General features: G+C 40.9%; 2 protein-coding genes across 3 annotated transcripts in view; one reads left to right on the top strand and one right to left on the bottom strand.

The window, feature by feature from the left end:
- LOC121531526 (protein O-mannosyl-transferase TMTC3-like) overlaps positions 1–9,605 on the bottom strand; it is a 61,316-nt gene extending 51,711 nt beyond the window's left edge. The window contains exons 1-4 of one of the 2 annotated variants that reach the window (XM_045216324.1): positions 7,796–9,605; positions 5,625–5,838; positions 4,268–4,486; positions 2,479–2,578 (exon numbers count right to left, since the gene is read on the bottom strand). In XM_045216324.1, the coding sequence (XP_045072259.1) occupies positions 2,479–2,578; positions 4,268–4,486; positions 5,625–5,813 (508 nt within the window). In that variant the 5' untranslated portion in view covers positions 5,814–5,838; positions 7,796–9,605. Of the gene's footprint in view, positions 1–2,478; positions 2,579–4,267; positions 4,487–5,624; positions 5,839–6,918; positions 7,155–7,795 lie in introns of those variants that run through there. The other variant, XM_041836776.2, reaches the window with a different exon arrangement.
- Positions 9,606–13,076: 3,471 nt separating this feature from the next.
- Positions 13,077–13,746, top strand: part of LOC123485422 (centrosomal protein of 290 kDa-like) — a gene marked incomplete at its 3' end in the record, with an annotated part of 42,266 nt that continues 41,596 nt past the window's right edge. The window contains exons 1-2 of the mRNA XM_045216323.1: positions 13,077–13,172; positions 13,391–13,480. Coding sequence (XP_045072258.1) covers positions 13,077–13,172; positions 13,391–13,480 — 186 coding nt within the window. The remainder of the gene's footprint in view (positions 13,173–13,390; positions 13,481–13,746) is intronic.

Here is a 13,746-nt window from a genome sequence, read left to right as displayed (position 1 = left end):
AACTGTGAGAGACGAAATCTAAAACAAAAATCCAAACTAACAGGTCTGTGAGAGCCGGAATTCTTACTGGTTGGTAGGTGATCAAATACTTATGTCATGCAATAAAATGCAAATTAATTACTTAAAAATCATACAATGTGATATTCTGGATTTTTGTTTTAGATTCCGTCTCTCACAGTTGAAGTGTACCTATGATAAAAATTACAGACCTCTATATGCTTTGTAAGTAGGAAAACCTGCAAAATCGGCAGAGTATCAAATACTTGTTCTCCCCACTGTCTTATATGATGGTCATAATGCTTCTTGACAATGTCATAAAGTGTATTATCTTAGTCCAAGTAAAGTGACACAGGATGGTCATAATGATCCATGACAGTGTCATAAAGCCTATTATCTACTAGTTATTTAAAATAGGATGAAAAAAACATGACTGTAAAGAATTCATTACAACATCAAAGGATTTAAGAAACAAACTTTCAAAACAAAAATAAACTTCTTGGCAGGGAAAAAACGAATTTGAATAAATGTGTGTTTTGACACTTCGGTGTAATAACCAGCCATAAAATAATGCAATATATATCAAACAGGTGTAAATATATGGGTTATGACAGTGTTATGACCATATTATGACAGGTTATGTCAGCTGTAACGTGTTATGACAATAAGTGTTCCCCAATATTACTACATTTGCCCAAGTTTATCATAAGACATGAACAGAATGCATCAGCGATTCGTATTCCTGCTACTTTCTGATGGGACAACAAGAATGCCCATCTGTGTGTGTGCGTGCGGGTCTACCACCTTGTGTGGCCGTTAGCGATGTTGCTAATGAAAACAGTATTCTGGTAGAAGGAAGGGCTTTCCCAAATACATACTCAAATGTTAACTACAAAGCAGCCTACGCTTATCGGTTTTAATAAAATACATAATTTGAAGAACCAACATCATTGTGGCAATTCATATCTTGCAGTAAAACTGTAAGACTTTAATCTCAAGAGAAGACCGGTTAAATGTTAAAAAGGGTTTCATGTTCTATTACTTCCCCTAATGGTCCTGATCATATAGGCCTAGACAATATCCAAAACAACTAACAATACACTGAATTAATACATTTTCAGTAATTACAATTGTAAAGTCATGTCTTTCAACACAATACCACTAGTAATTTTTCTAATCTGGGAGGTAAACTCGATAAAGTATACAATAATTTCGCTGTGTATTTCAGATGGAATCAAGGCATTAGAATGTACCAGAGGTTACCAAAACAGAGCTCATTTGGCAAAAAAAATCAAACCCAGGGGGAAAGCCCCCCAGACAGCTACTTTTTCTATTTGGCTGGCTACTCTATGTACTTGTGGAAAAAAGTTTTTGTTCCTTGCATGCAAATTCAATTGACTGTTTGACATAAGAAATGCAGATAGTTGAAAAGTGTGTGTTCCAGAACTGTTTGAAGATCCAAGGGACACAACAGACGCAATGAGAGCTTGATGGAAGGTAAAGCCTAAGAACTAGTTTGTCTGGTATAAGAATAACAACATACAGGTAACTGCCAAAATAAAGTGTCTTAATAGGGGGTTGGGCCACCACGAGCGAGAACAGCTTCAATGCACCTTGGCATAGATTCTACAAGTGTCTGGAACTCTATTGGAGGGACGCGACACCATTCTTTCACAATAAATTCCATAATTTGGTGTTTTGTTGATGGTGGTGGAAAATTCTGTCTCAGACACCGCTCCAGAATCTTCCATAAGTGTTCAATTGGGTTGAGATCTGGTGACTGAGATGGTCATGGCATATGGTTTACATCGTTTTCATGCTCATCAAACCATTCAGTGACCACTCGTGCCCTGTGGATGGGGGCATTGTCATCCTATGGGGCCATAGCCATGGTAGCCAAAATAATGGGCTGCCCAGCATTTTTATACATGACCCTAAGCACGATGGGATGTTAATTGCTTAATCAACTCAGGAACCACACCTGTGTGGAAGCACCTGCTTTCAATATACTTTGTATCCATCATTTACTTAAGTGTTTCCATTATTTTGGCAGTTACTGGTACAATATTGAATTTTGTATTTGGTTAAAGGCTGTATAAGGCAACAAAACTCAATGAACCTCTCTAAAACTGGCCCTACTGAGGCTAGATCACCTTGGTAAGATAAGATAATGACAATGAATTGTTACGTTGTTCATTTCCTTGAATTTAGGAGGGAGAAAACAGTCACTTCCCCATTCATCCCTCTCTCGTGATAACCATCATCCCTCAGAAATCAAATCCGGAGAAGGTTAGAGGCGGTAGCTAACAAGTCAGGGCATGTGTCTTATTGTTCTCTGAAGGCCCTGTTTGCGTGAATGCGCGCAACAAACATGCATGCAAAAAATGGGGGCATGCATCTTCTTGTCTTGTTTTCCTCAAACCCGTGTGTGTACACAACAAACACAGGGACAATATTGGTGGCGGGCTACAGTAGACTCACCGATGGAGTGGTCGGCTCCTTTCGATCTGGTGTAGGCCAGGAATGCAGCCAGAAGGAAGATGGAGGACAGGAGCTCCGCTCTTCCTACAACACCAGTCACCTGCCAGAGGAACCAAAAATAAAATCTTTGGCACAAATATGTTCTTCTTTCATCAATGAATCGATGAGGTCCACTTTCCCCATGACAGCCATCACCTGTCAGAGGCACAAAGTTGAAAGTAAATGGTCAAAGTCAACGTTTCTGGCACAAAGATGTTTTCTCGTCAATCAATCATCCTTTAAAACACTTCCTCCTCGGTCTCTCTGGCATGCCTGAAATCTGCTGAAACCTGATTGTCCATGACAAAGGCTAACCTAAACCTAAAATATGCACCCAACAAGACCTTAAATGAAAAATATGCCCGCCACCTAGCCTAGGTCTAAATCATGGAGGCAGACCACATAGGTAACTCACACTGGCTCCTGCCGGCCAGGGGCCTCTAATAGAAATATATGAAGGATTATTGCCACCTTATGGAAGCACATGGAACTGCACATGTCCTGTTTTCACGAGAGCAGCTGGGGCTGGTAAATCTTGGACCAAGAGGAGAGCAAATCTGTGTCATGTTCAGCAGGGAGAAAATGTTTTGAAACACAGTGAGGTACTAACTGAACTTGACCAGTAAGAATAAGAACCGTACTGAACATGATCCAGGTGAGGTTGACTCACCTGACCTCTACCGCATAGATGTCCTAAGAACAACACAAAGACTGACACACAATTGCTAATCACTAGACTGTGACAATCTTGGTGTGGCGTAGCATTAGGTCGAAGCAAGGAGTTTGGGTAGCCAGGCAAATGACAGTCAGCCTCTAGACAACATATGTTGACAGACATCACTATTATGAAGTATTTTCATCTCTCAACCACTTGCAACTATTGAATCCAATGAAACTATTCAAAGCATGCAGCTTTCAGTTCCATCTTTAGGATTATCAATGTCATACAAACACAGTTCTAGTTGAATATGTTCAGATACCAGACACAGATGCACACATACACTCTGAACTACATGTTCAAAAAAGAAAGCCATTCTAAGACGTTCACAAAGACAGAGGCACGCACAACGGTCTCTTTGTCCATGTTTATCATGAAGGGGAGCTTCACTGCTCAGTGTTTCAAATGAAAAACAAATTATCCGTTGAGACAGAGATTCCAGACCAAGATAACGTGAAGGCCATTGGCCGGGCCAAGGACTACTTTGTGAATTGTGAAATGGGTCCTTTCAAGCGATTGAGAGGCTGCACTCAGCTGAAAGAGAGAATGACATGAAGATGAGGGAGTTCGAGGGAGCACTAGAGCTGTGTAATATTACACCTCCCTTTTCCAGAGTGGCAAAATGTTGTCTTTGTTTTACTATTCTGTTTTTCTTTTTAATTCTTCATTTCAGGTTTTCTAAGGCCTGTCTGGTCGCCGGTGCAACTCGGTTGAATGGGGTGAAATACAAGTACAAATTGGGGGTAAGGGGGTTAGCAAATATGCTAGATGAGAGAAGTTGTTGTTGAGGTAGACATTAATGACTGAGATTAGTTCAATTGAGTTAATTTGAAACAGACATTAACCAACTCAATGTCCAACTTGTATTGAATTCCATTCTTTTCATGTCACTAATGCATGCAGGTCCGTATAACTCAAATAGTATCAACGTTACTTGCTTCTGTTTAAATCTGTTAATGGTTGGGGTAAGGATTTAGGGAGAGTTAATTTAGTTAGTTCCTAGATCTGTGCCTCCAGTATGAGCAGACTTACGGCCTCTGTGTGGATGGGGTGCACAGCAAACAGCAGGGCCGCCACCAGGCTGGAGGTCTTGTCCAGGAAGAGACGACAGATGCGCAGGAATAGCGGACACACCACGGCATGTAGCACCACGTTGAGCAGGTGGTAGGATGCAGAACTCAGCTCACTGAAGACGTAGTTCAGCCTAAACGTGAGCACGGTCAGGGGCCGGTAGGACTTGTGGCTCCTCTCCTGTGGTAAGAAACAGAAATATGGGAGGGAGAATAGTGCTGTTGTGAATTTAGGTGATTTTGTTGGTACTTGCAATCAAATCATCTGACTATAGTTATGCCAAGAATCAAAGTTCACCAATATTCACAACAGCCATTGATTAATTGAACATATACTGAACAAAAATATAAAACGCAACAAGTTCATTGATTTTACTGAGTTGCAGCTCATATGAGGAAATCCATCAATTGAAATACATTTATGAGGCCCAATCTATGGATTTCACGACTGGGAATATAGACATGCATCCGTTGGTCACAGATACCTTAGAAAAAAGGGGCCTCACAATGGGCCTCAGGATCTCGTCATGGTATTCTTGTGTATTCAAATTGCCATCAATAAACGGCCATTGTGATCGTTGTCCGTAGCTTATGCCTGCCCATACCATAACCCTACCGCCACCATGGGGCACTCTGTTCACAACGTTGACATCATCAAACCGCTTGTCCACATGACGCCATACACATGGTCTGCGGTTGTGAGGCCGGTTGGACATACTGCCAAATTCTCTAAAACTACTTTTATGGTAGAGAAATTAACATTCAATTATCTGGCAACAGCTCTGGTGGGCATTTCTGCAGTCAGCATGCCAATGCACTCTCCCTCAAAACTTGAGACATCTGTGGCATTGTGTTATGTGACAAAACGGCACATTAGTGTCCTTTTGTCCCCAGTACAAGGTGCACCTGTGTAATGATCATGCTGTTTATTCAGCCTCTTGATATGCCACACCTGTCAGGTGGATGGATTATCTTGGCAAAGGAGAAATTATCACTAACAGGGATGTAAACACATTTGTGAACAATATGTAAGAGAAACAAGCTTTTTGTGCGTATGGAAAATGTCAGGGATCTTTTATTTCAGCTCATGAAACATGGGACCAACACTTTACATGTTGCGTTTATATTTTTGTTCAGTGTAAATTACATTTGAACTATTCTCAGCTGAAATTCAAATAATCCTTATTTACTTGATCATCTGCATGTTTTGCAAGGGGAGCATAAACAAAGTAAGACATTGTGCATGACATGTCACGAGTAATCTCGTGCACCGAAGTATCCTCCCCAAGCTCGAGGATATTTCATGATAGATTCATCACCTCAGACATGGGCGTGCCCCAGAAGTCATTGAAGAACAGGTTGCTGAGTGGGGTGGCGGGCCGCAAGTCCTTGTTGTCCAGAATGGCCGAGACATCGTCGAACACAAAGCCACAGGACAGGCTGTTCCAGTAGCATCCCACCACCAGTCCGATCAAAAGCAAGACCTCCTTCCACGACACGACAGCCATCGATGACCAAAGGCTTCATTGATCACTGTGACGGATGAAGTTACAGCAGGACAGGAGAAATTAGACTAGAGAGGTTGTCTTTGTTCATTATCATATCATGGTTCACACAATACAATGTGCCCAGCCCATATTTGCTAGGATGCCACTGACACAGCTTGGTGCTGCCAGGTCAGGTGACAAGACAATGCAGAAAGATTATATTAGCAAAACACCTATGACGATGACTATTGCATTGAGGATGTCATATTAAAACTTGAAAGGCAACAATGTAGTTAGCTAGCTAGGTAACTATATCAATCGAGAACAAGATCCTGACGTTTCAGTCACGCTAGCTGGTCATACATGTTATATTTTTCTTCACTGTAACTTTAAAAACATTGGCATTTTTTTTTTTACATTTAAGTCATTTAGCAGACGCTCTTATCCAGAGCGATTTACAGTTAGTGAGTGCATACATTATTTTTTATATTTTTCATACTGGCCCCCCGTGGGAATCGAACCCACAACCCTGGCGTTGCAAACACCATACTCTACCAACTGAGCTACATCCCTGCTAGGCAGTATTGCAACGAATCACACGCTTAAGGGATACTTCGGGATTTTGGCAATTAGGCTCTTTACTTTATCTACTTCCCCAGAGTCAGATGAACTTGTGGATACCATGTGTATGCAGTTTGAAGGAAGTTGCCAACTAGCGTTAGCGCAATGACTGGAAGTCTATGGGTATCTGCTATCTAACAAATACCCATACTCTTACTTCTAGCCATTGTGTTAACGCTAGTTAGCATTGACTAGCGACACTACCTATAACGTCCTTCTTACTCGACACAGAGACATAAAAATGGTATCCACGAGTTCACCGACTCTGGGGAAGTAGATAAAGGCCAAAAATACCGAAGTATCCCTTTTATAAACACACCAACGTTAGCTAGCTAGCTAAATGTTGTGTTGAAGATAACCTAGTCGCCACTAGCCTCTTCCATTTTCACTTGATTGTTCACGATTAATGGTCTAGTTTACACAATGCAGATGAAAATAGTTTACAGTAACATTCCCTAACATATAATAACATTGTTAGAGGAAATTAGAAAATGTAGAAACATACGTTAAAGTATTCGGCGATTGACATTCCAATTTGAACGCTAGCAATAAATCCCCAAACTTCCGGGGCAAAGTTTAAGCTAAAAAGGGCCACTGATTTCAGAAACAGCGGTGGCTGTAACTTGTTGTCCCATATGTACTGACACTATCAAGAAGAGGAGAACACACATTGCTTGCTATAAATCATGAAAATGCTTGTGTTGAAAAGCTCTCTAACTAGCTATCTAGCTGGCTAATTGACTGGCTAGCCTTTTGCGACAGTGACACAACTTTATCAGCGATTAAGTAGCATATTGCGCAAATCAATTTACGACTGTTGTCAGCGGTAACTTAGCAACTGGAGCAGCAGTACGGTCAAATGTATGTTCGCTTTGTTCTATCTGTGGTATGGTTAGCTAGAATACCAAGTAAGGTAGCCAAATATGTTGGGGCAGGTATATGAAAAAAGGTAAGATACAAACGAATATTTCTTCAAATGAAAATAACCCAGTTGCATGCATACGTAATTTATATACATGTAGAATGGATTTTGCATCACCCGACGCCAATGCAAAGTTTAGCAAGTAGTTAGCAGCAGGTAGCTAGCTAACCATGTTGTTAGCTAGTCAGCTAACTTAGTTAACTAGCTAGTTACAACTAAAATGCATTTTGCAAGGACAATAGCCACAGCTCTAACGTACAATGTGTGTCTGTCCATCTATTTGTTCTCCAGTTCGTGTTAGCTAGCTGTAACTACACAATTGTCAAGATGCCTCCTCATCTTGACTGGAGTAGGGTAATTGATGCTGACCCAGAACAACTGCAGGAGAGTGGCGATGCAGAGATAATCAACCAAATGTTTCTACAGGTAACGTTACAGTACAGTTCCCAAATGCACATACCTGCACCCCAAATCCTCTTCTAATCTGATACTGTATCAATCAAATAGTCCAATCTAGTTTTTCTTGTTGATATGGATGTCTGACCATTGAAATGAGTGGTCCTGCTACTGATTTGTCTGTCAACAGCACAAAGGACTCCCCTGCCTTCCGCCAAAGCACAGACTGTCTGTGTCAGCAAAATGCCTCAAAGCCTAAACAGACTAATCCTATTCTGCACACCTCATTTTGATCCCCCTACCATTTCCCCTAGCCAGAATCAAGCACCTGGCTTGTAGACTAAACAAAAGTGTAAGCAATTTTGTTCTCTGATACTACCAGTGAGACAGGAACATATATAAAAGACCAAGCAGTACTAGTTACTGGATCTCTAGACACTGCTGGTCACAGGGTTTTACTCCCATTTTACACCAAGCATTACTGTTGATGTGTTTCTGCCTGATGTCAAATTCACTGTGTGTTTCACTGAACAGCGGTGGTGCCCTATTTCTCTGCAGGTCAAACAATGGGAGAGGGAGCTGGAAGCCCAGAGAAAATAGTTCAGCTCTTGCGTGTCGCTCAGGGCCTTCTAAAGGTTTCCCATGCTATTATTACCCATTCAGATCCAGAGCTGCATTATTCAAACTCACTACAACTCTGTGATCCATTCACATCGCTGTGCTGAAATGCATTCCTAATATTATTATATCCAATGTTAATATCAGTAGAATACATTACATAGTTGCTTTGAAGGAATAAGCTCTACACAGTGTGGTTTAAGTAATGTAGAACAGTTTGATTATATTTGCATCACATGCAGTGTAACTACTAACTATGACTTGCTTGTGTGTGGATTTACAATATGCGTGTGTTATAGTCTGTTTCATGTTATTTATTACTGGTGGTACTGATACTGACCCAAAATCTTTATATTTTTCTGCAGTGGAAGAAAGAGGAGGTAACCATGGCATTTGAACTCATTGATAATGCTGGTACAGAAGCATTGTTAGAAATTAAGCGTTGTTAAGTGTATTGTTAGAAATTAATGGCCCACAGTAGATACTTTAACAGTATCTCTTTTGTGTCTTACAGAAAATGAGTGGAAGGCCAAGGAGTTAAAGTAGGAACAAGAGTTAAAGATAAGGCTTGGTGTGAATGTTGTCATTAAATGAAATGGTGAATCATTAGAGTCCATATTCAATCGAAACTGCCGGTTCTGGATAGCAGTTTTGTTTGAATTGGACCACAGGTTATTTCACCTCATGCTGCTCAGTTTCCTTCAACGGGCTTAGTACACCTCTCAGCCAATAGTAAAGTCACTCATAGTACTTAAGGAGATTGTTTGTTGTGGTTTTATCTCTTCATGCGGGACGAGATGCGCAAACTGGAGGCTCAACTGGACCGCAGAGAGAAGTACATCCAACAGTTGAAGAAAGAGACGAGCAAGGAGAAGAAAATCAACGAAGAAGTATGACCTTATGTTATGGGACGTCATTCATTCTATAGCAAGCTAGTATTAATGTGTGTCATTGTGTACTCAGTACAATATTAAGTCCTACTTTGAAAAATATGTCATGCAAGTGCAAAATGTTCACTTGATTTTACTGTGTGTAGCCTATACAGTCACCTCCCATTGTGTTCACAGTTCCCATGCACCTAATTTCTCCCATGTGTTCCCACAATTGATGATTCAAGCATGGGATGAGAGTAGGAAGCTTAAAAGAGAGGTTAGTGACAGCTAGGGTTGTGGCGTCATGAAGTTTTGTCAGCCGGTGATTGTCAAGCAAATAACTGCCGGTCTCACGGTAATTGACCGTTAATTAACATAAACACATTTAGCATCTCCTGGCTGCCATGCATAGCCTACAAGCCGCTGATGCAGACCTTTGGAACATCTACATTTAAAAAAGTCTAATAAATCCATGTAATATAGCTGACACTATCACAATAAGTCCATTTATTTTAGACAGGTCTAATTAAACATGTTATGAAGAAAATGTAGTCTATTTCAGAAGAACAGAATAGCATACTCTGAGTTGTCCTTATGTTAGGCCCTGATCTGGCTATGCCATATGGCTGTGGGCTACACTAGTTCATTTAGCATACAAGATTTGCTTAGAATTCCATGGCATTATTTTATAGTATGAAGAATACAATTGAACATAGCTGAATAAAATAGAAAGGATATTTTCTCCAAATCATTTGACAGAGTGTGCACATGTGGCTATTCAGTGTTGAGCGTTAACAAAGAAACAGGTACTCCTATATGCATAATTTACATTTTAGTCATTTAGCAGACACTCTTATCCAGAGCGACTTACAGTTAGTGAGTGCTTATTTATGTAACTTTAGTTGTGATACAAATTTTGGGCTATATGTTTTGATTTTTTTATATTCTAAGGCTGCATGATGCGACTCTAATGATGATTAAAAAAAAAGTTGAATGAAAGACATGAGCTCTGCTTTGTTTTTTAAGCAGGCTGTACACATTTCATCAGTCTCTCATTCACAATTTGACAAATACAATTTTATTTGTCACATACACGTTTAGCAGATGTTATTGCAGCTGTAGTAAAATGCTTGTGTTTCTAGCTCCAACAGTGCAGTATATTTAACAATTCACAACAATACACACAACCTAAAAGTAAAATAATGGAATTAAGGAATATATAAATATTAGAAATACAGTGCTATGAAAAAGTATTTGCCCCCTTTTCTAATTATCTCTACTTTTGCATATTTGTGATACTGAATGTTATCAGATCTTCAACCAAAACCTAATATTAGATAAAGGGAACATAAGTGAACAAATAACACAACAATTACATATTTATTTCATAAACAACGTTATGCAACACCCAATTCCCCTGTGTGAAAAAGTAATTGCCCCCCTTACACTCAATAACCTTTAGCTGCAATGACTCCAACCAAATGCTTCCTGTAGTTGTCGATCAGTCTCTCACATCGCTGTGGAGGAATTTTGGCCCACTCTTCCATGCAAAACTGCTTTAACTCAGTGACGTGTGGGTTTTCAAGCATGAACTGCTCGTTTCAAGTCCTGCCACAACATCTCAATTGGGATTAGGTCTGGACTTTGACTAGGCCATTCCAAAACTTCAAATTTGTTGCTTTTTAGCAATTTTCATGTAGAATTGATTGTATGTTTTGGATCATTGTCTTGCTGCATGACCCAGCTGCGCTTCAGCTTCAGCTCACAGACGGATGGTCTGACATTCTCCTGTAGAATTCTCTGATACAGAGCAGAATTCATGGTTCCTTCTATTAAGGCAAGTCGTCCAGGTCCTGAGGCAGCAAAGCATCCCCAAACCATCACACCACCACCACCATGCTTGACCTTTGGTATGATGTTCTTACTGTGGAATGCAGTGTTTGGTTTTCGCCAGGCATAATGGGACCCATCTCGTCCAAAAGGTTGACTCAATTTTGCCAAAAAGCACCTGGATGATCATCAAGACTCTTGGAAGAAAGTTCTATGGACAGATGATTCAAAGGTATAACTTTTTGGCTAAAATATTTAGGTTGACAGTGCATTTGGAAAGTATTCAGACCCCTTCACTTTTTTCACATTTTGTTATGTTACAGCCTTATTCTAAAATTGATTTAAAAAAAAATCTCATCAATCTACACACAATACCCCATAATGACAAAGCGAAAAAAGGTTATTTAGACATTTTTGCAAATGTATTAAAAAAACTAAACTGGAATACCTTATTTACAAAAGTATTCAGACCCTTTGCTATGAGTCTCGAAATTGAGCTCAGGTACGTTCTGTTTCCATTGATCATCCTTGAGATGTTTCTACAACTTGATTGGAGTCCACCTGTGGTAAATTCAATTGATTGGACATAATTTGGAAAGGCACACACCTGTCTATATACGTTCCCACAGTTGACAGTGCATGTCAGAGCAAAACAACAAGCCATGAGGTCGAAGGAATTGTCCGTAGAGCTCCCACTGGCCTCCATCATTCTTAAATGGAAGAAGTTTGGAACTACCAAGACTCTTCCTAGAGCTGGCCACCCAGCCAAACTGAGCAATCGGGGGAGAAGGGCCTTGGTCAGGGAGGTGACCAGGAACCCGATGGTCACTCTGACAGAGCTCCAGAGTTCCTCTGTGGAGATGGAAGAACCTTCCAGAAGGACAACCATCTGTGCAGCACTCCAACAATTAGGCCTTTATGTTAGAGTGGCCAGACGGAAGCCACTCCTCAGTAAAAGGCACATGACAGCCTGCTTGGACTTTCAGACCATGAGAAACAAGATTCTCTGATATGATAATATAATAATATAATATGCCATTTAGCAGACGGTTTTATCCAAAGCGACTTACAGTCATGCGTGCATACATTTTTTTTTTTTTTTTTGTGTATGGGTGGTCCCGGGGATCGAACCCACTACCTTGGCGTTACAAGCGCTGTGCTCTACCAGCTGAGCTACAGAGGACCATGATGAAACCAAGATTGAACTCTTTGGCCTGAATGCCAAGCGTCACGTCTGGAGGAAACCTGGCACCATCCCTACGGTGAAGCAATGTGATGGCAGCATCATGCTGTGGGGATGTTTTTCAGTGGCAGGGACTGGGAGAGTGGTCAGGATTGAGGGAAAGATGAACGGAGAAAAGTACAGAGAGATCCTTGATGAAAACCTGCTCAGAGCGCTCAGGACCTCAGACTGGGACCTTCCAACAGGACAATGACTTTAAGCACACATCCAAGACAACGCAGGAGTGGCTTCGGGACAAGTCTCTGAATGTCCTTGAGAGCCCAAACTTGAACCCAATCGAACATCTCTGGAGAGTCCTGAAAATAGCTGTGCAGCGACGCTCCCCATCCAACCTGACAGAGCTTAAGAGGATCTGCAGCAAATAATGGGAGAAACTCCCCAAATACAGGTGTGCCAAGCTTGTAGAATCATACCCAAGAGGACTCGAGGCTGTAACCGCTTCGAAAGGTGCTTCAACAAAGTACTGAGTAAAGGGTCTAAATACTTAGGTAAATGTGATATTTCCGTTTTTTCTTTGTAATACATTTGCAAAAAATTATAAAAACCTGCTTTTGCTGTGTCATTATGGGGTATTGTGTGTAGATTGATGAGGGAAGATATTTTTTATCCATTTTAGAATAAGTCAAGGGGTCTGAATACTTTCCGAATGCACTGTATGTCGTGTATGGTACTAACCCGAGACCTGTGTCCTCACTCCTCTACCTCTAGCGTGCGGAGGAAGAGGTAGCCCACATGAAAACACAGAACGATCAGATGCAGAAGAAGTGAAGGAGATGGAGAAGATGACGGATGAGTACAACAAGATGAAGATCGTCGTGCAGCACAAAGACTCCATCATGGACCAGCTGAGGAAGGAGACGGACCACGCCAAGCTACAGGTAGCCCAGAGGGACAGAATTACGCATATGATGTCAGGATGTAATTTTACAGGTTGCAAACTGGTTTTCTGGTTGAACCTGGGAAAGTTTTAACACTGCTTTCCATAGACTTTATGAAGCACTTCTAATATCGAATCATTATTGTGAATTGACATGGTGTGAATAATGTACATCCATTGGTGCTGAATAAACAGTGCACCGTTTGCTGTGTTCTTCAGGTCAGAGAGCTGACGGAGCAGATTCAGAGCTGGGCAGAGGAGGATGACCCGGTCATGGCAGCCGTCAATGCCAAGGTTGACGAGTGGAAGGTGGGTGTTCTGACATAATGTACCTGGCTTGGAGGAAAGTCAGCAGGCGATACACTAACAATCAAGTACTGTGTGCTGCTGTCTGTATCACTGAAGAACTTGAAAGCACACAGCACACATATAATTATGTTTATAGTGAATATTTACATGTATTTTTCACACTTTATTTCAGCATAGATAAAAACTCAATGTTTTGGCTTGAAGCCTGTCTTTGTCAAGGCATACTGCCTGGTTAGTTGTTTTCAGTCAGTGGCCCTGATCATCTC

Source organism: Coregonus clupeaformis, unplaced genomic scaffold, assembly GCF_020615455.1.
Source record: "Coregonus clupeaformis isolate EN_2021a unplaced genomic scaffold, ASM2061545v1 scaf0683, whole genome shotgun sequence".
Taxonomy (NCBI): Eukaryota; Metazoa; Chordata; class Actinopteri; order Salmoniformes; family Salmonidae; genus Coregonus; species Coregonus clupeaformis.
This window is presented reverse-complemented; position numbering and strand designations above follow the sequence as displayed.